The 27481-nt window shown below is 43.6% G+C and overlaps 1 protein-coding gene across 1 annotated transcript in view; it reads left to right on the top strand.

Annotated features, from left to right (window-relative positions):
* The window catches only part of DNTT (DNA nucleotidylexotransferase), a 777494-nt gene that overhangs the window by 627294 nt on the left and 122719 nt on the right, over positions 1–27481 (top strand). Inside the window, exon 10 of the mRNA XM_073546529.1 lies at positions 71–154. Coding sequence (XP_073402630.1) covers positions 71–154 — 84 coding nt within the window. The remainder of the gene's footprint in view (positions 1–70; positions 155–27481) is intronic.

Genomic DNA, 27481 nt, shown 5'->3' with positions numbered 1-27481 from the left:
TTACCGCCTTCGATAAGCAATACAATAGCTATAAGAAAAATGAAATGTATTCTTTGTTTTTCCGTAACAGCAGTTTGAGCGAGATTTACGGAGATATGCTACCCAGGAGAAAAAGATGATGCTGGATAACCACGCTCTGTTTGATAAAACCAAGGTACGGAGAAATAACCACGGTTTACCTTTCTTCTCTTTTTAATGTGTGCTGTTATACATTGACTAGATGGTGGCCTGAATCTAACGCATCGGGAATTCTAGAATATGTATGTAGTTTATTTAAAGGGAACCTGTCACCCCATTTTTACCCCATAAGCTGGGGCCACCGCCATCAGGGGCTTATCTACAGCATTCTGTAATGCTGTAGATAAGCCCCCAATAAAAGCAGAAAAATAAGAAAAACACGTAAGATTAAATTCACCGGGGGGCGGGGGCGGTGGGTGTCGTGGTCCGGTCCGGCGCCTCCCATCTTCATACGATGATGTTCTCCTCCTTGCTTCTCCCTCGGCTCCTGTGCATGCGTACTTTATCTGCCCTGTTGAGGGATCGGGAAAGGTCAGAGAGGTCCGGCACCTGCGCACTGCAGTACTCTACTCTACCCTCAACAGGGCAGATAAAGTATGAAGATGGGAGGCGCCGAACGGGAAGGCGACACCCATCGGACCGGACCGAACGCCGGGGTGAGTATAATCTAACAATTTTTTCTTATCTTTCAGGTTACATCGGGGGCTTATCTACAGCATTACAGAATGCTGTAGATAAGCCCCTGATGGCGGTGGCTGCAGCTGATAGGCCAAAAATGGGGTGACAGATCCCCTTTAAATTCTGCGCCAATATAGCTGATTGCGGCAAATCCGTGCGGCAGGAGATGACCCGCGGCAACCATCGGGAGATCAGCAGCTAACGTCACAGATCTCCCGATGGTAGCGGTGGCGTGAGTCGTTCGAATTCTGCACCAATTCGCGGCTGGACTGCGCCTGTCGCTGATTGGTCGTGCCCGGCCGGCGCAACCAATCAGCGACGCGGGATTTCTGTTACAAACAGACAGACAGACAGAATTAGACGATTATATAGTAGATATTTCTAAGGGTATGTTCACACTCAGTTTCTTCCTCATGCAGTTTTTGTGTGCCAAAATTCACATTAAAAATAAATACATTGTAAATCTGCTTCCAACCAACTTCCCATTCATTTGAATGAGAAAACGTGCCTATAGTTGTGTTTATACATAAATTTTTCAAGGCGTGTTAGTAAAAGCATCCTGTCAAATCTTTGGCTTGTTTTCAGAAAGGAAATCTGGGAAAAACACACAGCTCCATCTTCGTTTTCTCATATGTCTTTTCACAAAATGTTTGCAGCCGAAACATACAAGAAAACACCCCTTATTGCTATACCTAATATTGGGGTACGCTCACACAGTTTTTTTTTTTTGTAAGACTTTCTTAGCAGATCTGATCCATAATCGGCATCAAACACTATTCAAAAAATATTGGAAGCAGTATTTTAATTTTTAGATGTAATTTTAGATGTAATTTTCAGTTTTAGATTGAGCAATTTTAGATTGTGGCAGAAGAACATACTTGGTAAATAACTCAGCATAAACACATCCTTGTAAGTAAAAGCGCATAAAAAAACACATTTAAACACATGTCAAAACAACATAAAAAAAAACACAGTTTCTTATACAACGTTGTCAAAAACGACATCTTTTATTAGCAATTTTTAGACGTGGATTTTTTCAGCCAGAAAAATCAAGGTCAGATTACTCCTTGTGAGCAGACCATGAATGTTAAATGAATCGAATGATAATCAAAAATGTAATTAACGGTACGACATCATATAGAAGTGAAATTAAAATGCAGAAAAAATGTGCAGGAATGAAAAAACAGTAATATGCCATAAAGTGGCATTCTCAAGTTTGGAAATTATTTCCTATTTAAAGAGTAGGTGAAAAATTCTAATCACTGGGAGTCTCCTCGCTTGATACCTGGTAATTGAGACTCTGAAAAACCCCATGTGAACGGAGTTGTGCTCAATGATGTGCACTGTCGCTCCTTTAATTCATAATATGACCGTTTAAGATCGCCAATCTCTGCATTTGGCCAGGATCACACATGCAAGAAACTCGGACGTGTCTCGTATGTTAATACACGGCACTGCCACCGGCACTCGGGAGCGGAGTGTGAGGCGGCATAGAAATACATGCAGCCACACACTCCTGTCTAAGTGCTGACGGCAGTGCTGGGTATTAACATGACACAATCCTGATCTGAAGTTGATCACAGGGGTTTTATTCAAGCTTTCTTTTTCAGTACACAGAATCACTTCTCTTCATGCAATGCTTCATCAACATATATGAAGATTCTCTTCACAGATAACGTCTCTTCACACACAGTGTCTTAACCTAAGCAGAACTGTACCTTGCTCATGCAGGGAGGTGGGCGGAGGGGGATGAGTCCGGTGCTATAGCTCTCTAACTTCTATCTTGAGGTAATAAAGATGCTCTTGGCTGCCTTGACTGGTTCTGTGATTACAGCAATCGCTTCCTAGGAAGAACTGGTCTATACAGCTTGTTTGACTTCAGTCTGACAGGAGACTCTATAGCATACTTCTTACTCGAGGATGTCCAGGACAAAGTAATAACTTTCAGAATATTTCCTGGGGCTGAGCTAACCGCTCCCTGTCTGCTATAACCATTTTAACCCCTATAGTTGCTGGATGATTCTAAATCAATTGTGCAGCTTAGATCCAAAGATCTCAGGATCATTGGGGGCCCCAGCGGTCAGGAAGTTATCCCCTCTCTCATGGATAGAGCATAACTGTCAAACTTCAGAAAATCCAACTTTAAAGGTGTTGTGTCATAAACAATATATGTCCCTTCTCCTCAAGGTACATTAGAAATATTTGAAAACTGGGTGTTTGACTGCCACATATCACAAAGTTGGGGGGTCCTGTGTGAATGGAGCTGTAGTGAAGAGGTGTGACAGCCCATCCTAAAGGTTGTAATGGAGCAGTGATCTCATAATCCCCAGCTCCAGTCACACAGGGGGAGATGCAATTGTGTTCTCTGTTGTCATGATTAGTGGGGTCCGGATGTTATTTATTATCTATCCTCTAGATAGGTTATATATGTTGTTTATGTGACAACCAATTTAAAGTTACAGGTGTCTAACAGAAGATCTTCAGTAGCATCATCCCCATGACAACTCTTAACTCTTCCGTCTGGAAGTTGAGGAGATTGAGCCCCATAGGAATCAATCAGACTCCGAATTTTTCTAAATATGCTTGACGAGTTTTTATAATGGCTAATGTCACCGGTGATGACACTGAACTGTTAGCGGGCCTCGTTGTCATGGAAACAAAAGCAAAATGAGTCTCCGATTCAGCCTGTAATTTTACATGTTTTAGAAAAATAAAACATTTTCCAGTATTCTGTCAGGTAGTTTTGAGTTTATAGGTTAATGATAGACTTATTATTACATGCATAGTTTTCTAGCCTACTAACTGGACCCTTGTGGCTCTACTTATTTTGCAGCACCACAGATGCCCAGGGGTCTTGTTTGGTGATTAGACCTGTGGAGATATTGGTGGTCCAAACAACCCCATGGGGCTGTATGTTCAGTACATTAAAAATATAGGCGGTCTGGGGGCCAAGGAACCCTAAGGTGCAGTGCAGTAGATTTGCTTCATTTGCACCGATGTACTATATACTACAAATACTACAGTCTAGTATAATCAGCTGAAAGATCGCAGGGTCAGGTTTCCTAAGGAGACTTAAGAATAATTCAAAAACCTGTTTTAAAACAACATAACAAAAAAAATTATAAAATATCGAAAACTTTATATACCCTTTTGTTTTCTCATAAAAAAAATAAAATAAAACAACATATTTGGTTTCATTGGTTTTCAAAAAAGTCTGATTTTCTTAAAATATAAAAGTATTTAAACTGTACACTAAATGGCAAAAAGACAAAAAAAAATCAGGGTTATTGTTATGATTTCTAGACTTTCCTAAAATAAAATACAATAAAAAGCAATAAAAATATCATATATAACCCCAAAATGGTATAAATAAAAACATCAGCTTCGCCGCAAAAAAACAAGCCCTGACTCAGCTAAACAGAGGAAAAAATGAGAACATTACGGTACTAAACTAATTTCACATTAGCGTTTTTTTCACAGCGTATCGTGCGCAATAGAAACGCATGCAAAAACGTATCATGCGTTTTTGCATGCGCTTGCGGTTTTTATGCGCATTCGCTCTCCATTGTGTAGACATGTTTTTACCCTTAAAACACATGCGCATGCAAATGCAGGCATACGCATGTCCATGCGCACGCCTGCGTTCCCATAGACTGTAATGCGGTTTTTTGACGCATTCCGTGCGCAAGCAAACGCATGCGTTTTTTTAACGCCGTTGGACGGACCCAAAAATGCAGCAGGTTGCATCTGGCGCATCTAGACGCACACCTGAAAAAAACACATGCTCACGAAAACGCAGCTGAACGCATTCAAACGCAAGAACATGCGCACACCATGCTAAACATAGGGGCGCATGATGCATGCGCACGGATGTGCACGATCCGCTGCGCAAAAAATGCTAATGTCAAACCAGCCTAGCAAGTGTCGAAACAAAATCATATTTTTTACAAAGTTTTTAATTTCTTTAACGAAGTTGTCCACTACTTGGACAACTCCTTGTCATACTCCATGCTTGGCCCCAATAAAATAAAAAAAGTTAATACCTCCTGTGTTGGCACTGTTCCCAAGGTGTCGGCCCTCGCTCTCGCAGGGGCTCCTGTGTTGTTGCTGTGACATGTGACCCTGGCGCCCAATCAGCGCTAGCATCACTGTTCCCATCTTAGACAAATTGAACATGAAGAGGAAGTCCGGGCTGCAGCTGATCTCTGACTTCCTCTTAATGTTCAATTTGTCCAAAGCCAGGGACAGTGATACCAGCGCTGATTAAGTGCCGAGCACTACGTAACATGCAACTGCACAGGAGCGCCGAGACCGCGAGCGCTGACACCGTGGGAATAGCGCCGGCAAAGGAGGTGAGTATAGGCTTTTTATTTTATCGGGGTCAAGCATGGTTTATGAGAAGGGGTTGTCCTAGTGGTGGACAACCACTTTGTCTACTAAAATGCATAAAAACTAAACCGTACATGTTTGATATTTCTATAGCTGTACTGACCTGGAGAATCATATAACCAGGTCAGTTTTAGTGCACAATGTATGCAGTGAAAACAAACACCCAAAAAAACTATTTTTTTTCACCATTTTAACCTACTTAATTTTTTTTTTTCACAATTTTTGTTAGATTATGTGGAGAAATGGATACAGTTAATCAAAACTACAACTTGTCCTAAAAAAAAAACCCAAGCCCTCAATAGAAGAATAAAAAGATATGGCTCTTGGAACAAGGGGAGGAGAAAGCTAAGGAGCAAAAATGAAAAATATCAGAGGTTTCTAAAGGGTTAATCGACATGGCCAACATTTGTAGTCGTCAACACCATGGCTTATCTTTTTCGTGATATACAGGGAATGGAAAACAGCTTGCTACAGTCAGTATACAGTATATAAATATTTGCAGGAAGCCACTCACAGTCGTATGGTGGCACATAGAGCCCTGTGGCTCCATACCGGAGAGCCGTAAACTAGCACTGCTTATGCTGCCATATGGTGCTCCTTATGGTTCTGCATTACAGAGATGTTCTACCTCGGTACCAATGTTTCTATAGCTTGTTACAAAGCTTCTTTTGTGTACCTTGACAACTTTCTGCTTCATTGACATACTGAGCTCTGCTACATTTGTAGATCACAATCCATTACCAGAGTTTTCATTACTGTAGCAAGACTAATTGCTTTATCTATAGACTTTTTTGTGTGATGTAAGAAGATAATTATGGTTGCTAATGAGGAACAAGAGATAGACTACTAGCTCTAAAAGCATTTTGCAGCTTGTAATGTTTTTGATCCCTGGCCTTTTTATTGTGATGGCATATAGAGTTTTGATTTATTTTTTTACAATATGCCAATAAGGCCTATAGTACAAGGAGGGAAGGTGGAGCGGGAGTAGCGAAAGGGAAATGGAAGGAAACACTATTTAGATAATGCCATGAGCTCAGCAGGAATGCAAAATAATTGTGGAAAATTAAGTTAAAGCAGGAAGCTGGAAGCCGTTTGCCAGGTCTGACCACTGCTGTCAGGCCGGAGTCACACCAGAGAGAAATACGGATGAGTGCAATGTGAGAAAAAATCGCAGAGCACTAGGACCAATGTTAACCTATGGGGCAGCTCCCATTATCCATTTTTTTCTCACCCGCATTATACATGTGGGTGAAATCGCAGCATGCTGTGATGTGCACCGCATTATGCCCGAGACTCGCCAATGCAAGTCTATGGGTGCAAGAAAAAAACGGATTACACACGGACCATGCTTGTGACTTGCGAGAAATATGCACCGGTGTCCTTTAGAAAAGCCGGCAATTCAGTGCGCTATGCTGTAAAATCACACTGGCAGGTTAAAATAGAATAGATAGAATACATGTACACACACATACAGTACAGACCAAAAGTTTGGACGCACCTTCTCATTCAAAGAGTTTTCTTTACTTTCATGACTATGAAAATTGTAGATTCTCTCGAAGGCATCAAAACTGTGAATTAACACATGTGGAATTATATAATTAACAAAAAAGTGTGAAACTGAAAATATGTCTTATATTCTAGGTTCTTCAAAGTAGCCACCTTTTGCTTTGATTACTGTTTTGCACACTCGGTATTCTCTTGATGAGCTTCAAGAGGTAGTCACCGGAAATGGTCTTCCAACAGTCTTGAAGGAGTTCCCAGAGATGCTTAGCACTTGTTGGCCCTTTTGCCTTCACTCTGCGGTCCAGCTCACCCCAAACCATCTCGATTGGGTTCAGGTCTGGTAACTGAAGAGGCCAGGTCATCTGGTGTAGCACCCCATCATTCTCCTTCTTGGTCAAATAGCCCTTACACAGTCTGGAGGTGTGTTTGGTGTCATTGTCCTGTTGAAAAATAAATGATGGTCCAACTAAACGCAAACCGGATGGAATAGCATGCCGCTGCAAGATGCTGTGGTAGCCATGCTGGTTCAGTATGCCTTCTATTTTGATTAAATCCCCAACAGTGTCACCAGCAAAGCACCCCCACGCCATCACACCTCCTCCTCCATGCTTCACGGTGGGAACCAGGCATGTAGAGTCCATCCGTTCACCTTTTCTGCGTCGCACAAAGACACGGTGGTTGGAACCAAAGATCTCAAATTTGGACTCATCAGACCAAAGCACAGATTTCCACTCGTCTAATGTCCATTCCTTGTGTTCTTTAGCCCAAACAAGTCTCTTCTGCTTGTTTCCTGTCCTTAGCAGTGGTTTCCTAGCAGCTATTTTACCATGAAGGCCTGCGGCACAAAGTCTCCTCTTAACAGTTGTTGTAGAGATGTGTCTGCTGCTAGAACTCTGTGTGGCATTGACCTGGTCTCTAATCTGAGCTGCTGTTAACCTGCGATTTCTGAGGCTGGTGACTCGGATGAACTTATCCTCCGTAGCAGAGGTGACTCTTGGTCTTCCTTTCCTGGGGCAGTCCTCATGTGAGCCAGTTTCTTTGTAGCACTTGATGGTTTTTGCCACTGCACTTGGGGACACTTTCAAAGTTTGCCCAATTTTTCGGACTGACTGACCTTCATTTAATGATGGCCACTCGTTTTTCTTTACTTAGCTGCTTTTTTCTTGCCATAATCCAAATTCTAACAGTCTATTCAGTAGGACTATCAGCTGTGTATCCACCAGACTTCTGCACAATACAACTGATGGTCCCAACCCCATTTATAAGGCAAAAAATCACACTTATTAAACCTGACAGGGCACACCTGTGAAGTGAAAACCATTTCCGGTGACTACCTCTTGAAGCTTATCAAGAGAATGCCAAGAGTGTGCAAAGCAGTAATCAAAGCAAAAGGTGGCTAATTTGAAGAACCTAGAATATAAGACATATTTTCAGTTGTTTCACACTTTTTTGTTAGTTCTATAATTCCACGTGTGTTAATTCATAGTTTTGATGCCTTCAGAGAGAATCTACAATTTTCATAGTCATGAAAATAAAGAAAACTCTTTGAATGAGGTGTGTCCAAACTTTTGGTCTGTACTGTATGTATGTATATATATATATATATATATAATATATATATATATATATATACACTAGATTATGGCCCGATGCTATCGCATCAGGAGGATGCGATAGCATCACACCTCTTGCCATGTTAACCCTCAACACACACTCCTCTCACCTTTCACCATCTCCACTCACTCTTTCACTCCACATACGACCCCTTCTCTCACTCCGTCTCTCATACTCACGCCGTCATCGCCGCTGCTCCACGATCCCTGACATTTTCTTCCGCCGGCGCCATCCTGGATCCAGACGTCCTCCACGCCGGCGACATGTTCTTGCGGCGACGCCATTTTGGATTGGCGAAATCCCGCGATAGTCAAGATGGCGTCGCCGCAAGAACATGTCGCCGGCGTGGAGGACGTCGGGATCCAAAATGGCGTCTGCGAAATCTCGCGAGTTTTTGCCGACGCCATTTTGGATCCCGACGTCATCCTCGCCGGCGACATGTTCTTGCGGCGACGCCACCTTGAGTAGGAGCATGTCGCCGACGTGGAGGACGTCGGGATCCAAAATGGCGTCGGCGAAATCTCGCGAGATTTCGCGGATGCCATTTTGGATCCCGACGCCATCTTGACTATCGCGGGATTTCGCCGATCCAAAATGGCGTCGCCGCAAGAACATGTCGCCGGCGTGGAGGACGTCTGGATCCAGGATGGCGCCGGCGGAAGAAGATGTCGGGGGTCGTGGATCAGCGGCGATGACGGCGTGAGTATGAGAGACGGAGTGAGAGAAAGGGTCGTATGTGGAGTGAAAGAGTGAGTGGACGTGAGTGGAGATGGTGAAAGGTGAGAGGAGTGTGTGTGTTGAGGAGGAGTGGTGTGTTGAGGGTTAACATGGAAAGAGGTGTGTGGTGACGTCACCGGTTACAACTGGACGGAAGTTGTTACAACCGGAAGCTGCTTAGGGCATTTATTATTATAGATATACACTATATCAGTGATATATATATATATATATATATATACTAGCTGAAGAGCCCGGAGCTGCCCAGGCATAGTAACTAACTGTGGTTTGTTATAGCAAATTATAATTATCCTCCATCCCATAGTCCCGTGCCCATATACCCATCATTCATATCCACCATCCCATAGGCCCGTGCCCATATACCCATCATACATATCCGCCATCCCATAGTCCCGTGCCCATATACCCATCATACATATCCACGATCCCATAGTCCAGTGCCAATATACCCATCACACATCCTCCATCCTATAGTCCCGTGCCCATATACATATCCGCCATCCCATAGTCCCGTGCCCATATACCCGTCAAACATATCCTCCATCCCATAGTCAAGTGCCCATATACCCATCATACATATTCGCCATCCCATAGTCGAGTGCCCATATACCCATCACACATCCTTCATCTCATAGTCCCATGCCCACATATCAATCATACATATCCTCCATCCCATAGTCCCGTGCCCATATACCCATCATACATATCCGCCATCTCATAGTCCCGTGCCCATATACCCGTCATACATATCCTCCATCCCATAGTCCAGTGCCCATATACCCATCACACATCCTCCATCCCATAGTCCTGTGCCCATATACATATCCGCCATCCCATAGTCCCGTGCCCATATACCCGTCAAACATATCCTCCATCCCATAGTCAAGTGCCCATATACCCATCACACATCCTCCATCCCATAGTCCCATGCCTATATACATATCCGCCATCCTATAGTCCTGTGCCCATATACCCGTCATACATATCCTCTATCCCATAGTCCAGTGCCCATATACCCATCACACATCCTCCATCCCATAGTCAACCATTATGACATCATAATGAGCGGCGGCAGGGCTTGCAACCTATGATGACATCAGCGTCGCCATGGCAACTATTGTGACATCATAATGAGGGGCAGGGCTTCCCCAGTATGCAAATAGGTGCATTATGACATCATAATGAGGGGCGGGGCTTGACGTGCACACACTTTTTCCCCCAGTATGTAGATAGGGGCAAAATTGTTTGGTGAATTGGAATGCGCGGGGTTAAATTGTTGCCTCAGAACATAGCTTAGGACGCTCTCGGGGTCCAGACATGTGACTGTGCCAAATTTTGTGGCTGTAGCTGCGACGGTGCGGATGCCTATCCCGGACATACACACATACACACACATACATACACACATACATACACACTTTGAGCTTTATATATTAGATAGATAGATAGATAGATAGATAGATAGATAGATATCTAATATATAAAACTCAATGTGGGTGTGTGTGTATGTATGTATGTCCGGGACTGAAATCCGCACCGTCGCAGCTACAGCCACAAAATTTGGCACAGTCACACGTCTGGACCCTGAGAGTGTCATAGGCTATGTTGTGAGGTGAAATTTTAACCCCGCACATTGCAATTCACCAAACATTTTTGCCCCTATCTACAAAATGGGGAAAAAGTGTATGTATTAGCATCTGCACCGTCGTAGCTACAGCCACAAAATTTTGCACAGTCACACGTCTGGACCCCGAGAGCGTCATAGGCTATGTTGTGAGGCGAAATTTTAACCCCGCACGTTCCAATTCACCAAATAATTATGCCCCTATCTATATAATGGGGAAAAAGTGAAAGGAAAAGTGTTGGAGGCAAATTCACAGCTGCCAGATGTGAACAAAGGGGACTTAAAGAATGAGAGTGATGGCGCCAAAGAGTATATACCGTACAGTTGCTAAGGTGGGGCCCTGACATGGGATACTCACCACACATGGGGATATGAACACACACACAAAATGCGCCACACAATACCACGTGCTTCAACACATATACCACCCTCAGCACACATTTCACCACACATACACCAACCTCGCCACATAAAACTCGCAACACAAAAGTCACCACTCAAAACTCGCCACACTGTCCCAGAGCTGTTTAAAAGATGAAAAATGAGCTGTGATTGGTTGTTATCAGCAACAGTTTTGTTTGTAGACAGTTGTGGTAACTGAGGCCTATTATTCTTATCATTTCTATGGTGTTATCATCCTTCTGTAAAGCTGGAAATAAAACAATTTATTACCGTGCCAACACACACCACCCTCTGACACAGACTGCAGGGGGAGCCCAGTATCACACAGGATAGGATTAGATACACGGCTCAGCAGTCAGTATCACACAGTATAGGATTAGATACACAGCTCAGCAGTCAGTATGACACAGGATAGGATTAGATACACGGCTCAGCAGGCAGTATCACACAGGATAGGATTAGATACACGGCTCAGCAGTCAGTATCACACAGGAGAGGATTAGATACACGGCTCAGCAGTCAGTATCACACACAATAGGATTAGATGCACGGCTCAGCATTCAGTATCAGGATTAGATGCACGGTTTTTATGTGCAATATAATCATTATAATTTGTTATAACTAACCACAGTTGGTTACTATGCCCAGGCAACGCTGGGCTCTTCAGCTAGTATATATATATTTATATTTCATAGAGATATAGATAGCACAATAGGTGAAAATTCAATTGTCGGCATCTGTAAAATCATTACAGAACCTGACAGGATATAAGACATGGTTTACACACAGTAAACCATTGTATATCCATTAGATTTTCATATGTCCCTCACTAATAATTTTAGTAGTCTGTGTGTGTAAAATATTGGAGCTGTAGATGTTAAATTAAAGGATGAATTCACGTAAAAAACTGGCATGGTCTCCCGCACAATTTTCTCCGCCAGAGAGGGAAAGCCAGTGACTGAGGGCAGAAATTAATAGCCTAGAGAGGGACCATTGTTTTTGCCCACCCCTGGCTAAAATATCTGCTCCCAGCCACCCCAGAAAAGGCGCATCTGTAAGATGCGCCAATTCTGGCATTTACCCTCTCTCTTCCCATTTCCCTATAGCGGGTGGCATATGGGGTAATAAGGGGTTAATGTCACCTTGCTATTGTTAGGTGACATTAAGATGGGTTAATAATGGAGAGGTGTCAATAAGACACCTCTCCATTATTAAACCACTAGTCTGAAAGGGTTAAAAAACACACACATTAAGAATAAAGATTTTTAAAGAAATAAATAAGCAGAAACTTTTTCTTGATTAATTTTTTTTGAATATGTCAATAAGCGTGACTGCATATACAACAAGGAGTTACAGAGGGGAAGCTGGAAGCATTTAAGCCACTGCCACTGTTAAGGTGGTTTTACACATAGTGATATCGCTAACAATATCGCTAAAGCATCACCGATTTGGTGACGCAGCAGCGATATCGCTAGCGATATCGCTATGTGTGATACTTACCTCCGACCGGCTCCCCCGCTGGCTATCGCTGATCACGCGAGATCGCCCAGTTCCATTTCTTGTCGTCTGCTTCCTGCTGGGCTTCCTGCTGGCGCCGACGAGCGACGCGTGGATGCGGGCGGAGGACGTCAGGATCGCTGCGTCTGAAAGGTAAGTATCGTCCGCTGTATCGCTGCTGCATCGCTGTGAGATTTGCCTGTGTGGCAGCTCACTAGCGATCATTTAGCGATGCACCAGCGATTCTGACCGGGTCGGATCGCTGGTCGGGATTGCTGGTGCATCGCTAAATGTAAAGGGGCCTTTAGAGACAGTTACAGGCGGCATAACACAGCCAGTTCCGGCCATGCAGGGACAGGCCCAGCTCCTGATCCTACTCACCAAAACCAACACTTCTGACATGTTTCATACAAGTAGGGAAGATATTGGGAAAGGATTGGGAAGAAAAGGGAACCAACTCAGGAAAACTAGGCTACAAATAAAAAAAAAAAAAGATCAGTTTATTTTTGTGGCACCAATCCAGCTAAAAGGATCTAAAGTGTACAATATCCTTTAAATGCCAGTAAAAATGTTTTCTTTTATTAAGGTCTCAAATCACATTTGAAAACATCTGATTTTAGGTATCTCTTATCTGAAATGCCCAACAACATCAAGAACAGCAAGTTGCATAAGGCTGAGAGGATAGAGGCCAAGAAATAAAATAACTATTTATTAATCAAGGGTTCATCTAAAGCAAAGGGAATGTAACTTTTTGTGATAAGCTTTTATTACACTTTTTTTCCCTTAGGTTGTAAATAAAACACTCTCGTATGTTTGTGTAGGAGTTGGGGGAATGAGGTAGGAGGTATTGCTACAAGGCAAACTGGATACTGGGACTTAGTATCTCTGCTGTTATTTTGTTTGTCAGAAGATCTACAAATTGCTACATTATTGGATTACTATTGCTCACTGACATTTTTTACAATAAAGAAATCAAACCTTAATCACATTGTACTATGTGGTCATACATAGTAAATACAGATGCAATAAAAAACCCTTATTGTAAATTTGGTTTATCAAAAATGTTATAAACAATACTACTTTTAAAGTGAACCTGACAGCTGATACAGACTGCCTGATCAAGGCGCAGGGTGTATCAGACACTAATTGCATGATTTCAGCCATATGTCTGACTCTGAAATGCTGCAGCATTTCAGAAAAAAAACCCAGTTTAAAAGCCATCAGGGAACGAGCTGAAAGGAAGATTAGTAGGACAGGAAGGTCTCCAGCAGCTTCTACACATCCACTGTCCTAGAGTAACAGATCCTTCCCTGTGTGTGCATGTAGGGAGAGATCGGTCAGTTACTCGCAGTGGGAGGGGAGAAGTCGCAAGGGGCCCACCTGTCAAGATTTTGTTCTGTGTAATGATGAAACAAACCTAGATCATTTTGGTCCTATTGATCACCAGAATCTCACACTGAAGAGAGCACCCTGCCTACAGTGAAGCATAGTGGTGGATCTGTGATGCTCTGGTCCTGCTTAGCTTTCCCTGGAACTGGAAATCTATAGCCTGTGGAGAGCAGGATGGATTCAATCATGTGTAGGTAAATCCTAGGAGAAAACATCATGCCTTCTGTGAGGAAACTGAAGCTTTGTCATCATTGGATGCTTGTCATGAAGGGGTTCAATAAATCTGAGACTGCAGTAGTCAGTAAAAGTAGCATTTTATGGGGATTTGGAGAAGCCACTTGTTGTAGAGTATTAGTTGTGTTGAGCTACTAATATTGTTCTTGTTTGACTGGTTTATTGTGAACAGGAAAAATGTTTTTTTCATTTTACTAATAAACCTAATTTGCAAGGGGGGCTGAACAGTTTTGATTGCAGCTAAAGCTTACAACTTCATAGCTTTAGGGGCATTTGACATTGCCATAATATGACTATATTTTATATGTGTAACTCCGATTGAATTAAAAATATCATAGGTTTTGTCAGAATCATGTAGAGTCAGTATGGGTAAATGTATATGGGGATGGCAATACAGTAATGGAAAGCTGCTAATTGGAGTTTGCTACAAACCTCCTGATATAGCTAAACAGGTAGAGGATGAAATGCTGCAACAAATTAAAAAGGCAGCATATAAAAATAGGGTCCTTATTATTTGGGATTTTAACTATCCAGACATTCAATTGATTGTGCTAAATGCTGCAAATTCAGGACAATTACCTCTCTCAGCTGGTAGATGAACCAACCAGGGGAGGTAATCTGCTGGATCTGGTAATGTCAAATAGACTTGATACAATTTCAGATCTAGAGGTCATGTAGCATTTGGGAAGCAGTGACCATAATATGGTACGTTTCAATGTAATTTTCAACCCAACACTCAAAAGGGGAAATGCCAAAAACTGAAACTTTAGGAAAGCTGATTTCAACAAATTAAGGAAATAATCAAGGAGACTAGGAAATGTCATGGTAACTGGGGATATCGAACATAAATGGAGCATGTCTAAGGAAATACTGCTAGAATCCTGTAGAAAACTTATACCCTCTAGTAATGAAATGTCAAGGAATAAAAAGAAGCCATTATGGATGAATAAGACAGTACAAAGTTAATAAGACAAAAACCAAAGGGCATTCAAAATCTTGAAGGCCTAAAAAACAGAAATAGCATTTCAGGAGTATAAGGATCTAAATAAGAAATGTAAAAAAGAAATCAAGCTGGCATAGTTATCTAAAGAAAAACAAATAGCCAGCAACATTAAAATAAATCCCCCAAAATTGTACAAATACATCAATGCCAAAAAGAAAAGAACAGATGGTATCAGCCCCTTAAAAGATGACAATAACAAGATATTTCTAGAGGACAAAGAAAAGGCTGAGATACAGGCATTTTTCATCCATGCTCACAATGACCTGTTTGTTCCAGTGATCTTTCAACAAGGCAAAAATCAAAGTTCACCACCTGATATAATGAGTTTAACACAAAAAGAAGTACAGTTGCGTCTGAGCAAATCATTCATTCATCCACGGATACTGAGGGAATTGAGCTAAGTAATTGACAAACAGCCGTATCTCATATTCATAGACTCTCTTGTAACAGGGGTGATGCTATATGATGGATGGCTGATATGCTACTGATATTTAATAAAGGTAAGAAGGCAGATCCAGGTAACTACCATCCAGTAAGCCTGACATCAGTAGTGTGCAAAGTTTTTGAGGGCATCATAAGAGATGATCGGCAGATATATATTGCAGATAATAATATAATAAATTACAGCATGCAAAGATTCATGAAGAATAAGTCGTGTCTAACTACCATGTTGGGTTTCTATGAGGAGGTGAGTGCAGAACTGGATTTTAGTAATGCGGCTGATGTGATTTATCTGGACTTTGCAAAAGCATTTGATACTGTACCACATAACAGTCTTATACTGAAGCTACAGAGGCAAGGACCGGGGGAAACTATATGCAGATGGGTAAGGAACTGGCTAAATGACAGGAAACAAAGAACCGTCATAAATGGTACGTTCTCTAAATGGGATATAGTCTGCAGTGGGGACCACAGGGATCTGTGATAAGACCGATTCTTTTTAACCTCTTTATTAATTACCTAGTGGATGGGATTGAGAGTAGTGAGGCTTAGCTGACGAGACCAAACTATGTAGGATATTAAAATCTGACAGTGACATCACAATATTGCTAAACGATTTGAATAAGATGTTGAATGTGCAAACACTTGGAAAATGAGGTTGAATTAACAAAAGGGTGTCCAGAATCAATAGTTTGGCACCCCTGGAAGAAGCAAGATGCGAAACATGCATCGGGGTTATGGGGACTCTGCTCCATCCAGGCTCATTAGCCCTGCTGCCATCTTACCAATTTTTCAGGTACTTCTATATTGTCATGATGTTCCATTGTGTTGTATGTGTTAGTATTGTACTCTTACCTTCTAGCATGCTTCCAGCTTAATTAGAACCTGATAGTTTATACATGTGAAGGTAGGGTCAGACTCACCTCCAATTACAATTATGGGTCACCATTTTTCCTGAATGCACATTCCATACTGTACTAAACTATACACTTTATAGGCAGCAGCTTTTCACAATTTTTGCATTTGTGTATCATACTGCTATTTACCCCTGGATTCAGCAGGGTCGCCCTAAATAGGCACTCTGTTGTTGTAATCATTTGAATCCTTTTTTCAACTATTTTCCAAATAAATATTGTCTACTTTTGAATTATAGTGGATCTCTTCTCTATTCCATATACCAAATGAGTTTTAATGTAGATAAATGTAGAGTAATGCACCAGGGACGGAGTAATCCTATTACTGCATATACCGTATTTTTCGGACTATAAGACGCACTTTTTTCCCAAACATTTTTTGGGAAAATGGGGGTGCATCTTATAGTAGGAATATACTTACAAGTAGTGTGGCGGCAGCAGGAGTTGGGCAATTCTGCGGAGGTCCGATGCTGCAGGGCGATGATCACACCCCCTTCCCAGGCTAGTGTGGCAGCATTCGGTGGTGCACAGTAGTGTGGGGCTCCGCCAACATTTTATGAAAGTCTGGAGCTCCCGCACTTCCATTGCTGTGATGGTTGGGCTCCAGGAAAATGGATGCCGGAAGCGGCGCATGCGCAGATTAAGATCTCGGCAACAAGATCTCGTCCTAAGATCTCGGGAGACAAGATCTCGCTGCTGAGATCTCAATCTGTGCATGCGGCCATTTTCCCAGAGGCCATTTTCCCGGAGTCCACCGCATTGCAGAAGTGGGGATGTGTGGGGCTCTGGGCTTTCACAAAATTTTGGCGGAACCCCTGCACCACTAAGCACCGACGAACCTGCTGCACCAGCCTGGGATTGGATTTTCCCGGAGGCCACCGCTTCACAGCAATGGATGTGCGGGGGCTCCGGGATTTCAGAAAATGTCGGTGGAGCCCCCCCCGCACCACGAGCACTGCAAAACCTGCCGCACCAGTCTGGGATGGGAGTCATATCATTGCCAGACCATCGAACACCCCCTGTGACCATGCTTCCCCAGCGCTACTGATTTCCCCCAGTAAACTGGATTTGGACTGTAAGACAGACCCACATTTGATGCATTCATTTTTTTCCCTTTTTTTCCTTCTGAAAATTTGGTGCGTGTCTTATGATCCGGAGCGTCTTATAGTCCGAAAAATGGAAAAATGAGGTACATTAAATGGGAGTATACTTGGGACTGCAGAACAGGAGAAGGACTTGGGTATTCTGGTTACAAGTAAGCTGAGCAGCAGTACTCAATGTCAGGCAGCAGCGGCAAAAGCAAACAAGATTTTAGGATGTATAAAAAGAGAGATAAAATCCCGCTATCCCAACGTATTGTTAACTCTTTATAAATCACTGGTGAGGCCACATATAGAATATGGGATCCAGTTTTGGGCTCTTAAAAGGATATTGAGAAGTTAGTCAGTTCAAAGGCGGGCAACTAGATTATTACAAGGGATTAATTAAATTATTACATCATACGATGAGAAGTTGGAAAAGTTGGGCTTGTTTAGCTTAGAAAAAAGACGCCTCAGAGGAGATCTCATTTATACAACCCCTGGCAAAAATTATGGAATCACCGGCCTTGGACGATGTTCATTCAGTTGTTTAATTTTGTAGAAAAAAAGCAGATCACAGACATGGCACATAGCTAAAGTCAATTCAAATGGCAACTTTCTGGCTTTAAGAAACACTAAAAGAAAACAAGAACAAAAAATGTGGTAGTCAGGAATGGTTACTTTTTTAAACCAAGCATAGGGGAAAAATTATGGAATCACTCAATTCTGAGGGAAAAAATTATGGAATCATGAAAAACAAACCAACAAAAAAACACTCCAACACATGACTAATATTTTGTTGCACCACATCTGGCTTTTATTACAGCTTGCAGACTCTGAGGCATGGACTTAATGAGTGTCAAACAGTACTCTTCATTAGAGTTGAGCGACTTTTGGTTTTTTAGGGTCGAGTTTCGTTTCGTGAAACCCGACTTTTCCAAAAGTCGGGTCGAGCAAGATCGGCCGATTATAGGGAAAAGTCGGGGTCGTCCCAAAACACGAAACCCAATGTAAGTCAATGGGGAATAAAAGTTGGCAGTGAGATGAGGACAGGAAACACACCTACAGTGCCTATTTGAATGCCAAAAGCATCAATTCTTCTTACTTAAGTTTGTCAATCTTAATTAACTTCATAATACAAGTTACGCACTGAAAAATGGGGGTTATTTGGCTAAAGTTGTGGGGGGGTAGGGCTGGCTCCAGGTTTTCATGTGCCCTGGGCGAAAGAGCGCCCCTTTAACACATACCACAACTCATCATGCTCCGATAAGGCAGAGAAATAGCGGTATAGTACAATGAAAAATACTTCACTTTTTACATCTCATGACGAGGCCCATCTATTTCTCCATACAGAATCATTGGTCCCATATAATGTTTGAAACAGTATATGATGAGCTCCACATAATGCTGCAGTATATGTTGGTCCCCATGGATGAAGCTCCACTGTCTTATTGGCCCAAATAATGCTCCAAACATAATGGGCCCCATTTCTAATGCTCTAGTGTATAATGGGCCCTGTAAATGCTGCTCCAGTGTCTGATGTCCACCTTTGGAATTTTCCAGTGTATGGTGGGCCCCATATATCATTCTCCAGAGTATAGTGCTCCACAAAAATTGCTGTCCCAACATTGAAAACAATCAAATAAGTCTCCTCGCAAGGGAATCCCTGTACTAGTCTGGACTCCTCGTCGTCCCCATCTTCCATCTCACTGCACAGTATTTCAACCTTGCAAGTGCAGTGATCCTGAGCAAGCAGGGGGGGCCCACTCATTGGCGACGGCACTGGCACAGGGCCCCTGATAGTACGGTGGTGTGTCTGATGGCGGGTGGGCCGAACCTGCACTTTCATCTGCAGCTTCCTCTTTATCACCGTGTAAGATGGAACTGTATATGGGAAGGGTAACCAGAGTTTCATCAGGGTCAGAATCTGGCTCTGTACACTGCGAGGACAATGTAGTGCTCTGAGTGAATGTACCAGCAGAATCATCTATCAGCGGCTGTGCATCAGTGCACTCCATGTCAGATTCATCTTGGCCTGGGTAATTCACCATTTCACTTGATAATCCAGGCATGGTATGTGAAAACAGCTCCATGGAGTAATCAGTAGTATGGCCTGCGTCATCCTTCAATCTTGGTTGGGGTGAAGGACACAAGGAAAGGTGTGGTTCATGAACATGAGCCTCCAATGACGACTCAGTGCTTTTATTTTTTACAACTTCAGAAGAGGAGGCGATAGAGCTGGAGGCTGAGTCAGCAATGTAAGCCAAAACTTTTTCCTGCAGCTCTGGCTTTAAAAGTGGTTTGCCAACTCCTAGAAAAGTAAGCCTTTGAGGCCTTGTGGAGCCAGATGATGACGCAGGCTCAACACCTCCTGCATTCGGTCCAATTTTGCTTTTGCCACTACCATCAGATCCACCACCAACACCATCATTACCAGCTGCCAACCCCCGCCCAATTCCACGGCCTCTTCCACCAGCCTTCCTCATTTTTGGTAGAAATGTAGACAAAATCCAACAAACTATATAGTAATGTAAAACAAGGTACAAGGTGTCTATAGGACAGGGGAGATTTTGATTTTGAATTTCTGCACACACTAGTGGACACTGGACACTTTTGGATTGTGTGAGGCCCACTGAATATTAGAGCGCTATGTCACAGGCTCGATGGCACAGGTGTGAAAAAAGTGACTACAGGATCACAGAGGTTTTGAATTTCTGCACACAATAGTGGACATTGGACACTTTTGGATTGTGTGAGGCCCACTGAATATCAGAGCGCTATGTCACAGGCAGAAATTGGCTAGTGTATCACAAACTACAAGGTGTATGTAGAATTGGGCAGAATAGGAATCTCCCTAGAGTGTAGGTCTGTAAGAACGGAACAAGTCCTCCACTTATCCTTCCACAGTGACACACAGATAGCTTCACTGTGGCCGTGATAACAGCCGTTACACGGTACTGAGAGGAGCGTGCACGTACACGGCTGTCCGGTGTACGTAAAATTGTCAAGCTCCGTGTTTTTTAAGTATACGGACTGACACACGCTGTCTCTCTATAGTTTTGAATGTGATCAAACAGCAAATATATTTAACTGTTTGAAAGCTAGACAAAACTAGTAGGTGCAGGTCTGTAAGAACGGAACATGTCCTCGACTTATTCTCACAGAGTGACACACAGATAGCTTCACTGTGGCCGTGATAACAGCCGTTACACGGTACTGAGAGGAGCGTGCACGTACACGGCTGTCCGGTGTACGTAAAATTGTCAAGCTCCGTGTTTTTTAAGTATACGGACTGACACACGCTGTCTCTCTATAGTTTTGAATGTCATCAAACAGCAAATATATTTAACTGTTTGAAAGCTAGACATAACTAGAAGGTGCAGGTCTGTAAGAACGGAACATGTCCTCGACTTATTCTCACAGAGTGACACACAGATAGCTTCACTTTGGCTGTGATAACAGCCGTTACACGGTACTGTGTGAGGAGCGTACACCGCTGTATGGTGTGAAAAAATGCACGCTCAGTACCTCAGCAGGACAAAAAAAAAATTGGGATTGCTTTTAAAAAAGCAGTTTGCAGAGCAGTGGGTAAACAGCAATGCAGCTGTCAGGAAGTCTTAGAAGGCAGCCTAACAACCAACACCGCTGATCCACCACAATATAGCCTCCCCTTGCACTGCACACACAGTGACTGGTGTGTTGTACAGGCAAAATCGCTAGCAGCAGAAGCAGTTTTTTTTTCTTCTTCCCTGCCTAACGCTCTCCCTACAGAATCAGCAGCAGCAACCTCTCCCTATGCTAAGATCGGCAGAAGTAAGATGGCGGTCGGCGTGCACGCCCTTTTATACCCCCTGTGACGCCCACCAAATCAAGCCAATCACTTGCATGCCCTTCTGAAAGATGGTGGTGACCCCTGCCTATGTCATCACGTTGCCCACAGTGTCCGTGGATCCTGATTGGCTGAAAAAGAGCGCAAAACAAACTTTTGAAACGCGACTTTGGTGCGTAAGTCGCCGACCTCGTGGCCGACCTCATCCTAGGGTCGGGTTTCGTTTCATGAAACCCGACTTTGCCAAAAGTCGGCGACTTTTGAAATTTTTCAACCCGTTTCGCTCAACTCTACTCTTCATCAATCTGGCTCCAACTTTCTCTGATTGCTGTTGCCAGATCAGCTTTGCAGGTTGGAGCCGTATCATGGACCACTTTCTTCAACTTCCACCAAAGATGTATAAATACAGTATATGTGTGGTCAGTACAAAGGACTGGAGCATGTCTTATTCCTTCCAAAGGCAATACTAAGGACCAGGGGGAATTCATTACAGGTGGAAGAAATGCGATTCCTCCAGCTTTATAGGAAAGGTTTCTTTACAGTTAGGTTAGTTAGACTATGGAATGCCCGACCACAAGAGGTAGTAATGGCAGACAATATGACATATTTTAAAAAATATGCTGGATGATTTCCTTGATACACATAACATTGCAGGTTATAGTTAAATTAGTGACAAATATACAATTGGTGGAGAAAGGTTGAACTTGAGGGACCTAGGTCTTTTTTCAACCTATATAACTATATAACCAAAAGAGGTCTCAGGGTTGTAGCCATTGTATAAGCAAGAAAATTCAGATATTTTGGCCTCAATCTAAATTCTGTTCCAACCCTATATCACTCAATACATTATTTTAGTTTTTGAATTCAAAATATTTTTTTTATGTTAGTATCACTGTGGTCATTAAATTGAACTTATACAGTTATCAAACTTTTGTCCAGATTTAGCGCTAAGCAATTTCCACTTTAGGGGGACATCACATTTAAGAACTATAAAAATAAACCAAGATTTACATTTATTCACAAATGTTAGCAATATACAGTAAAACCTCTTGAATTTACCCCCCAATAGTTAAGGGTTCTTTTAGTGGAACTAATATCTGTGAAGATCATCGATGGACCTAGGATGAAGGAAAATTGTTAATCCATCACAATAAAATTTGGTCTAGATCAGGAGTTGTCTTCTCAATAATGTAGTCTTTTGGAGAGGTTTCGCTTTATTTCAACATTTGAGAAAACTTTCACTGTGTAGGATGATTACAAATCTAAGCATTTTGACATCACTGTGACATCATTGGCTAAGGTTTTAAAAAGGTTTATCGATCTTAATATCAATTTCTTATTGGCTTGAGGTCCTTTTATTCAGTAGCGCTAAAGAAAAAAGATCCTAAAGCATCAACTGATTTTCCAACCTCTGAGTCTGTCCATTAATATCGCAGATCTTTTCCAAAGTTCTCTGGGATCCCTGCAGAAGAAAACAAATAATAGCGCTCAGGGCATAAAAATACAATATAACCTTAATTTTTATGTATTGCTTGTAAAGGAGGAACAGCGATTAGCCAGCATTGTGGCCCCTTTATTTTAAAGATCGTGGTGGTCCTGGCATTCAACCAATGATTAATAAGCGATGGCATGTTCATAACTTACTACAGTCTTTAGTGGGAAAACTCAAATTTTCAAAGTTGACTGTTTTTGGAGAATCATTCGAATGGCATGAAAAGAGATGACATTTTCACTGGTGACATTGCCTTTCTTTAATGCCCCCCCCATCCTCCCTTGAAAAGAGCAACTGAAATGCAGGATTTTGTCTATCGACAGAGTATTCCGACAAGGGGAGATTTGTTTCTGACTTTTTAGGTGGGGACTAGAGTTGAGCGATACCAGCCGATACTTGAAAATATCGGATCGGAATGGATCGGCTGATCTTAAAAAAAAGTATCGGTATCGCCGATTCCGATACCGGGAACCAATGCAAGTCAATGGGGCCAAAATATCGGAATTAAAAAAAACCCTTTCTTTCCTTGTAGGTTAATTCTACATGAAGAAAAACAACTAAGAATAATGTAGAATGTATTGTGGGAGGTGGAGGAGACATTAAAGCCATAGAGGTTTAGCCCAATCAAATGGAATAGCAGGAATTAAACTTTTTTTTTAAAGATGTTAGGAGTTACAAAGATATTGACTATGTTAGCCTCATTTATATTTTGCCAGACATGTATGTCTTCTTCTTCTTTCTTCTTTCTTCTTCTTTCTTATTCTTCTTCCTTTTTTTACCTTCTTCTTCTTCTTCTTATTCCTTTTTTTACATTCTTCTTCTTCTTCTTCCTTTTTTTACATTCTTCTACTTCCTTTTTTTACATTTTTCTTCTTCCTTTTTTTACATTCTTCTTCTTATTCCTTTTTTTACATTCTTCTTCTTCTTCCTTTTTTAAATTCTTCTACTTCCTTTTTTTACATTCTTCTTCTTCTTCCTTTTCTTACATTCTTCATATTCTTCTTATTCAACAATTATTATTCTACATATTCAACTTCTTCATCTTCTTCCTATTCTTCTTCATCATATTCTTGTTTGTGTCAGGCATTCCTGTAGTTGTTATCTAGAAAAGTTAGAAGTTTACACCTTCCGTTCTGCCTGTCACAAAAGATTTACAACAGGATTTGTCCGCGTTCAGTTTGGCCTGCAGCAGCAGGCCTTTTCCAGGGGCACCACGAGGAGGAACGGACTCACCCCCATACACTGCTTAGTCTTCTTCTGCTTATAAATAAGATAATATCATTTGCTCAGAGTATTAGTCTTATGCTTAATGTTCTTCTGCTTTGTTTTTTTTATGCTTCTTTGTCTTCTCTCTCTTGTTGTTCTGCATCTTGGTGGTTGTCTTCCTGTTCTTTGTCCTCTTGAACCAGCTGACGGTACTGGCACCCGGAGGGGCAGCAGAAGGAACAAGAGCCAATGGCACTACCGAGGACCAGCTGACGGTGCTGGAACCCGGTTACTAAGCAGGAGGTACCTGTGCTACAAAGCACTACCAAGGACCAGCAGACGTTTCCGGAACTCGGATACCGAGATGGAGGCACCTAGGCCAAAGGCTCTGACGAGAACCAGCTGACGGTGCTGGAACCCGGAGGGGTAGCATAAGCTGCAAGAGCAAATGGAAATAGCGAGGACCAGCTGACAGTGCTGGCACCCGGAGGGGCAGCAGAAGGAATAAGAGCCAATGGCACAACCGAGGACCAGCTGACGGTGCTGGAACCCGGTTACTAAGCAGGAGGTACCTGTGCTACAAAGCACTACCAAGGACCAGCAGACGTTGCCGGAACTCGGATACCGAGATGGAGGCACCTAGGCCAAAGGCTCTGACGAGAACCAGCTGACGGTGCTGGAACCCGGAGGGGTAGCATAAGCTGCAAGAGCAAATGGAAATAGCGAGGACCAGCTGACAGTGCTGGCACCCGGAGGGGCAGCAGAAGGAATAAGAGCCAATGGCACAACCGAGGACCAGCTGACGGTGCTGGAACCCGGTTACTAAGCAGGAGGTACCTGTGCTACAAAGCACTACCAAGGACCAGCAGACGTTGCCGGAACTCGGATACCGAGATGGAGGCACCTAGGCCAAAGGCTCTGACGAGAACCAGCTGACGGTGCTGGAACCCAGAGGGGTATCAGAAGTTACCCCTGAAAAGCAAAGTTGGCATGCTGCAAGCTGGCCGCAGTTACCGAATCACACAGTCCTACAGGGGGTGCTTGTCCTACTGGCACTATGGAACAAGCCTTTCTTACCAGAACCCGCAGTCCACATAGGAAGCACCTAAACTGCTGGCACCCTAGCCTCGGCTAACCCAACCGCAACACGACATGGCAACTTGGGGTGGCAAACTGACATTGACACTTCCCGGAAACAGCAGGCAGGGCTGGAACCAAGCTGGGCAGGAGGGAGTACCCGTGCCAAAGTCAGTTATGAGCAGCAACTGGCGATGTTGGAGCCCAGGACAAGCACTTAGCAGGCTGAGGCCTGATGTGCTGTCAATTGGGAGGCAGCAGGACAGATTGCCATCAAAACAGCAGGGGAACAGCTGACGTTACTGAACCCCACAAACACAGGAGCTAGTGTTTTACTCTGTGAAGACGGCACTTCCGAGCAACAACAGGCTGTGTTGAAGCCCAGGGACAAGCACGGAGCAGGCTGAGGCTGCATTGAAGAAATTTTAAGATCGGTTGTAGACTACTAATTTGAACCAAGCTCCACTTAGGCCTGTGGCTTCACTGATTTTCGTATTTCCCCTGTCCTCCAACCCCGCCAGTTACAGCTCCGAAGTGGCGTCGGCACAATCCACACTTGTTCCTGTGTTACAGGTGTTCAGTCCGGTCAGTTAATCCCCTGATGTGTGTCCGGCAATGTCGCCTGCTCTGTCCACATTCCCATAATGGGAATGTGGACAGAGCAGGCGACATTGCCGGACACACATCAGGGGATTAACTGACCGGACTGAACACCTGTAACACAGGAACAAGTGTGGATTGTGCCGACGCCACTTCGGAGCTGTAACTGGCGGGGTTGGAGGACAGGGGAAATACGAGAGACAGTGGAGCCACAGGCCTAATTGGAGCACGGTTAAAAATCAGTAGTGGTACGACTGTGTAGGCAGCAGGAGACTTTGCCATCCACACAGCAGGGGATCAGCTGACATTACTGAACCCCACTGAGACATGGGAGCAAGTATCTCTTTCCGTGTGGACGGCACTTCCGAACTACAACTGGCTGTGTTGAAGCCCAGGAAATAGGAGGGTGTAGGCAAAGGCCTACTGTATTTTGAATGAGGTGACAGCAGGAGAGACTGCCATCCACACAGCAGGGGATCAGCTGACATTACTGAACCCCACTGAGACACGGGAGCAAGTATCTCTTTCCGTGTGGACGGCACTTCCGAACTACAACTGGCTGTGTTGAAGCCCAGGAAATAGGAGGGTATAGGCAGAGGCCTACTGTATTTTGAATGAGGTGACAGCAGGAGAGACTGCCATCCACACAGCAGGGGATCAGCTGACATTACTGAACCCCACTGAAACACGGGAGCAAGTATCTCTTTCCGTGTGGACGGCACTTCCGAACTACAACTGGCTGTGTTGAAGCCCAGGAAATAGGAGGGTGTAGGCAGAGGCCTACTGTATTTTGAATGAGGTGACAGCAGGAGAGACTGCCATCCACACAGCAGGGGATCAGCTGACGTTACTGAACCCCACTGAGACAAGGGAGCAAGTATCTCTTTCCGTGTGGACGGCACTTCCGAACTACAACTGGCTGTGTTGAAGCCCAGGAAATAGGAGGGTGTAGGCAGAGGCCTACTGTATTTTGAATGAGGTGACAGCAGGAGAGACTGCCATCCACACAGCAGGGGATCAGCTGACGTTACTGAACCCCACTGAGACACGGGAGCAAGTATCTCTTTCCGTGTGGACGGCACTTCCGAACTACAACTGGCTGTGTTGAAGCCCAGGAAATAGGAGGGTGTAGGCAGAGGCCTACTGTATTTTGAATGAGGTGACAGCAGGAGAGACTGCCATCCACACAGCAGGAGATCAGCTGACATTACTGAACCCCACTGAGACACGGGAGCAAGTATCTCTTTCCGTGTGGACGGCACCTCCGAACTACAACTGGCTGTGTTGAAGCCCAGGAAATAGGAGGGTGTAGGCAGAGGCCTACTGTATTTTGAATGAGGTGACAGCAGGAGAGACTGCCATCCACACAGCAGGGGATCAGCTGACGTTACTGAACCCCACTGAGACACGGGAGCAAGTATCTCTTTCCGTGTGGACGGCACTTCCGAACTACAACTGGCTGTGTTGAAGCCCAGGAAATAGGAGGGTGTAGGCAGAGGCCTACTGTATTTTGAATGAGGTGACAGCAGGAGAGACTGCCATCCACACAGCAGGGGATCAGCTGACATTACTGAACCCCACTGAGACACGGGAGCAAGTATCTCTTTCCGTGTGGACGGCACTTCCGAACTACAACTGGCTGTGTTGAAGCCCAGGAAATAGGAGGGTGTAGGCAGAGGCCTACTGTATTTTGAATGAGGTGACAGCAGGAGAGACTGCCATCCACACAGCTGGGGATCAGCTGACGTTACTGA

This window comes from Dendrobates tinctorius, unplaced genomic scaffold (genome assembly GCF_039654945.1).
Source record: "Dendrobates tinctorius isolate UK_male_01 unplaced genomic scaffold, ASM3965494v1 ptg000147l, whole genome shotgun sequence".
In the NCBI taxonomy this organism is placed as follows: Eukaryota; Metazoa; Chordata; class Amphibia; order Anura; family Dendrobatidae; genus Dendrobates; species Dendrobates tinctorius.
Note: the sequence above shows the minus strand (reverse complement) of the source record. Positions and strands in the feature narration are given on the sequence as shown.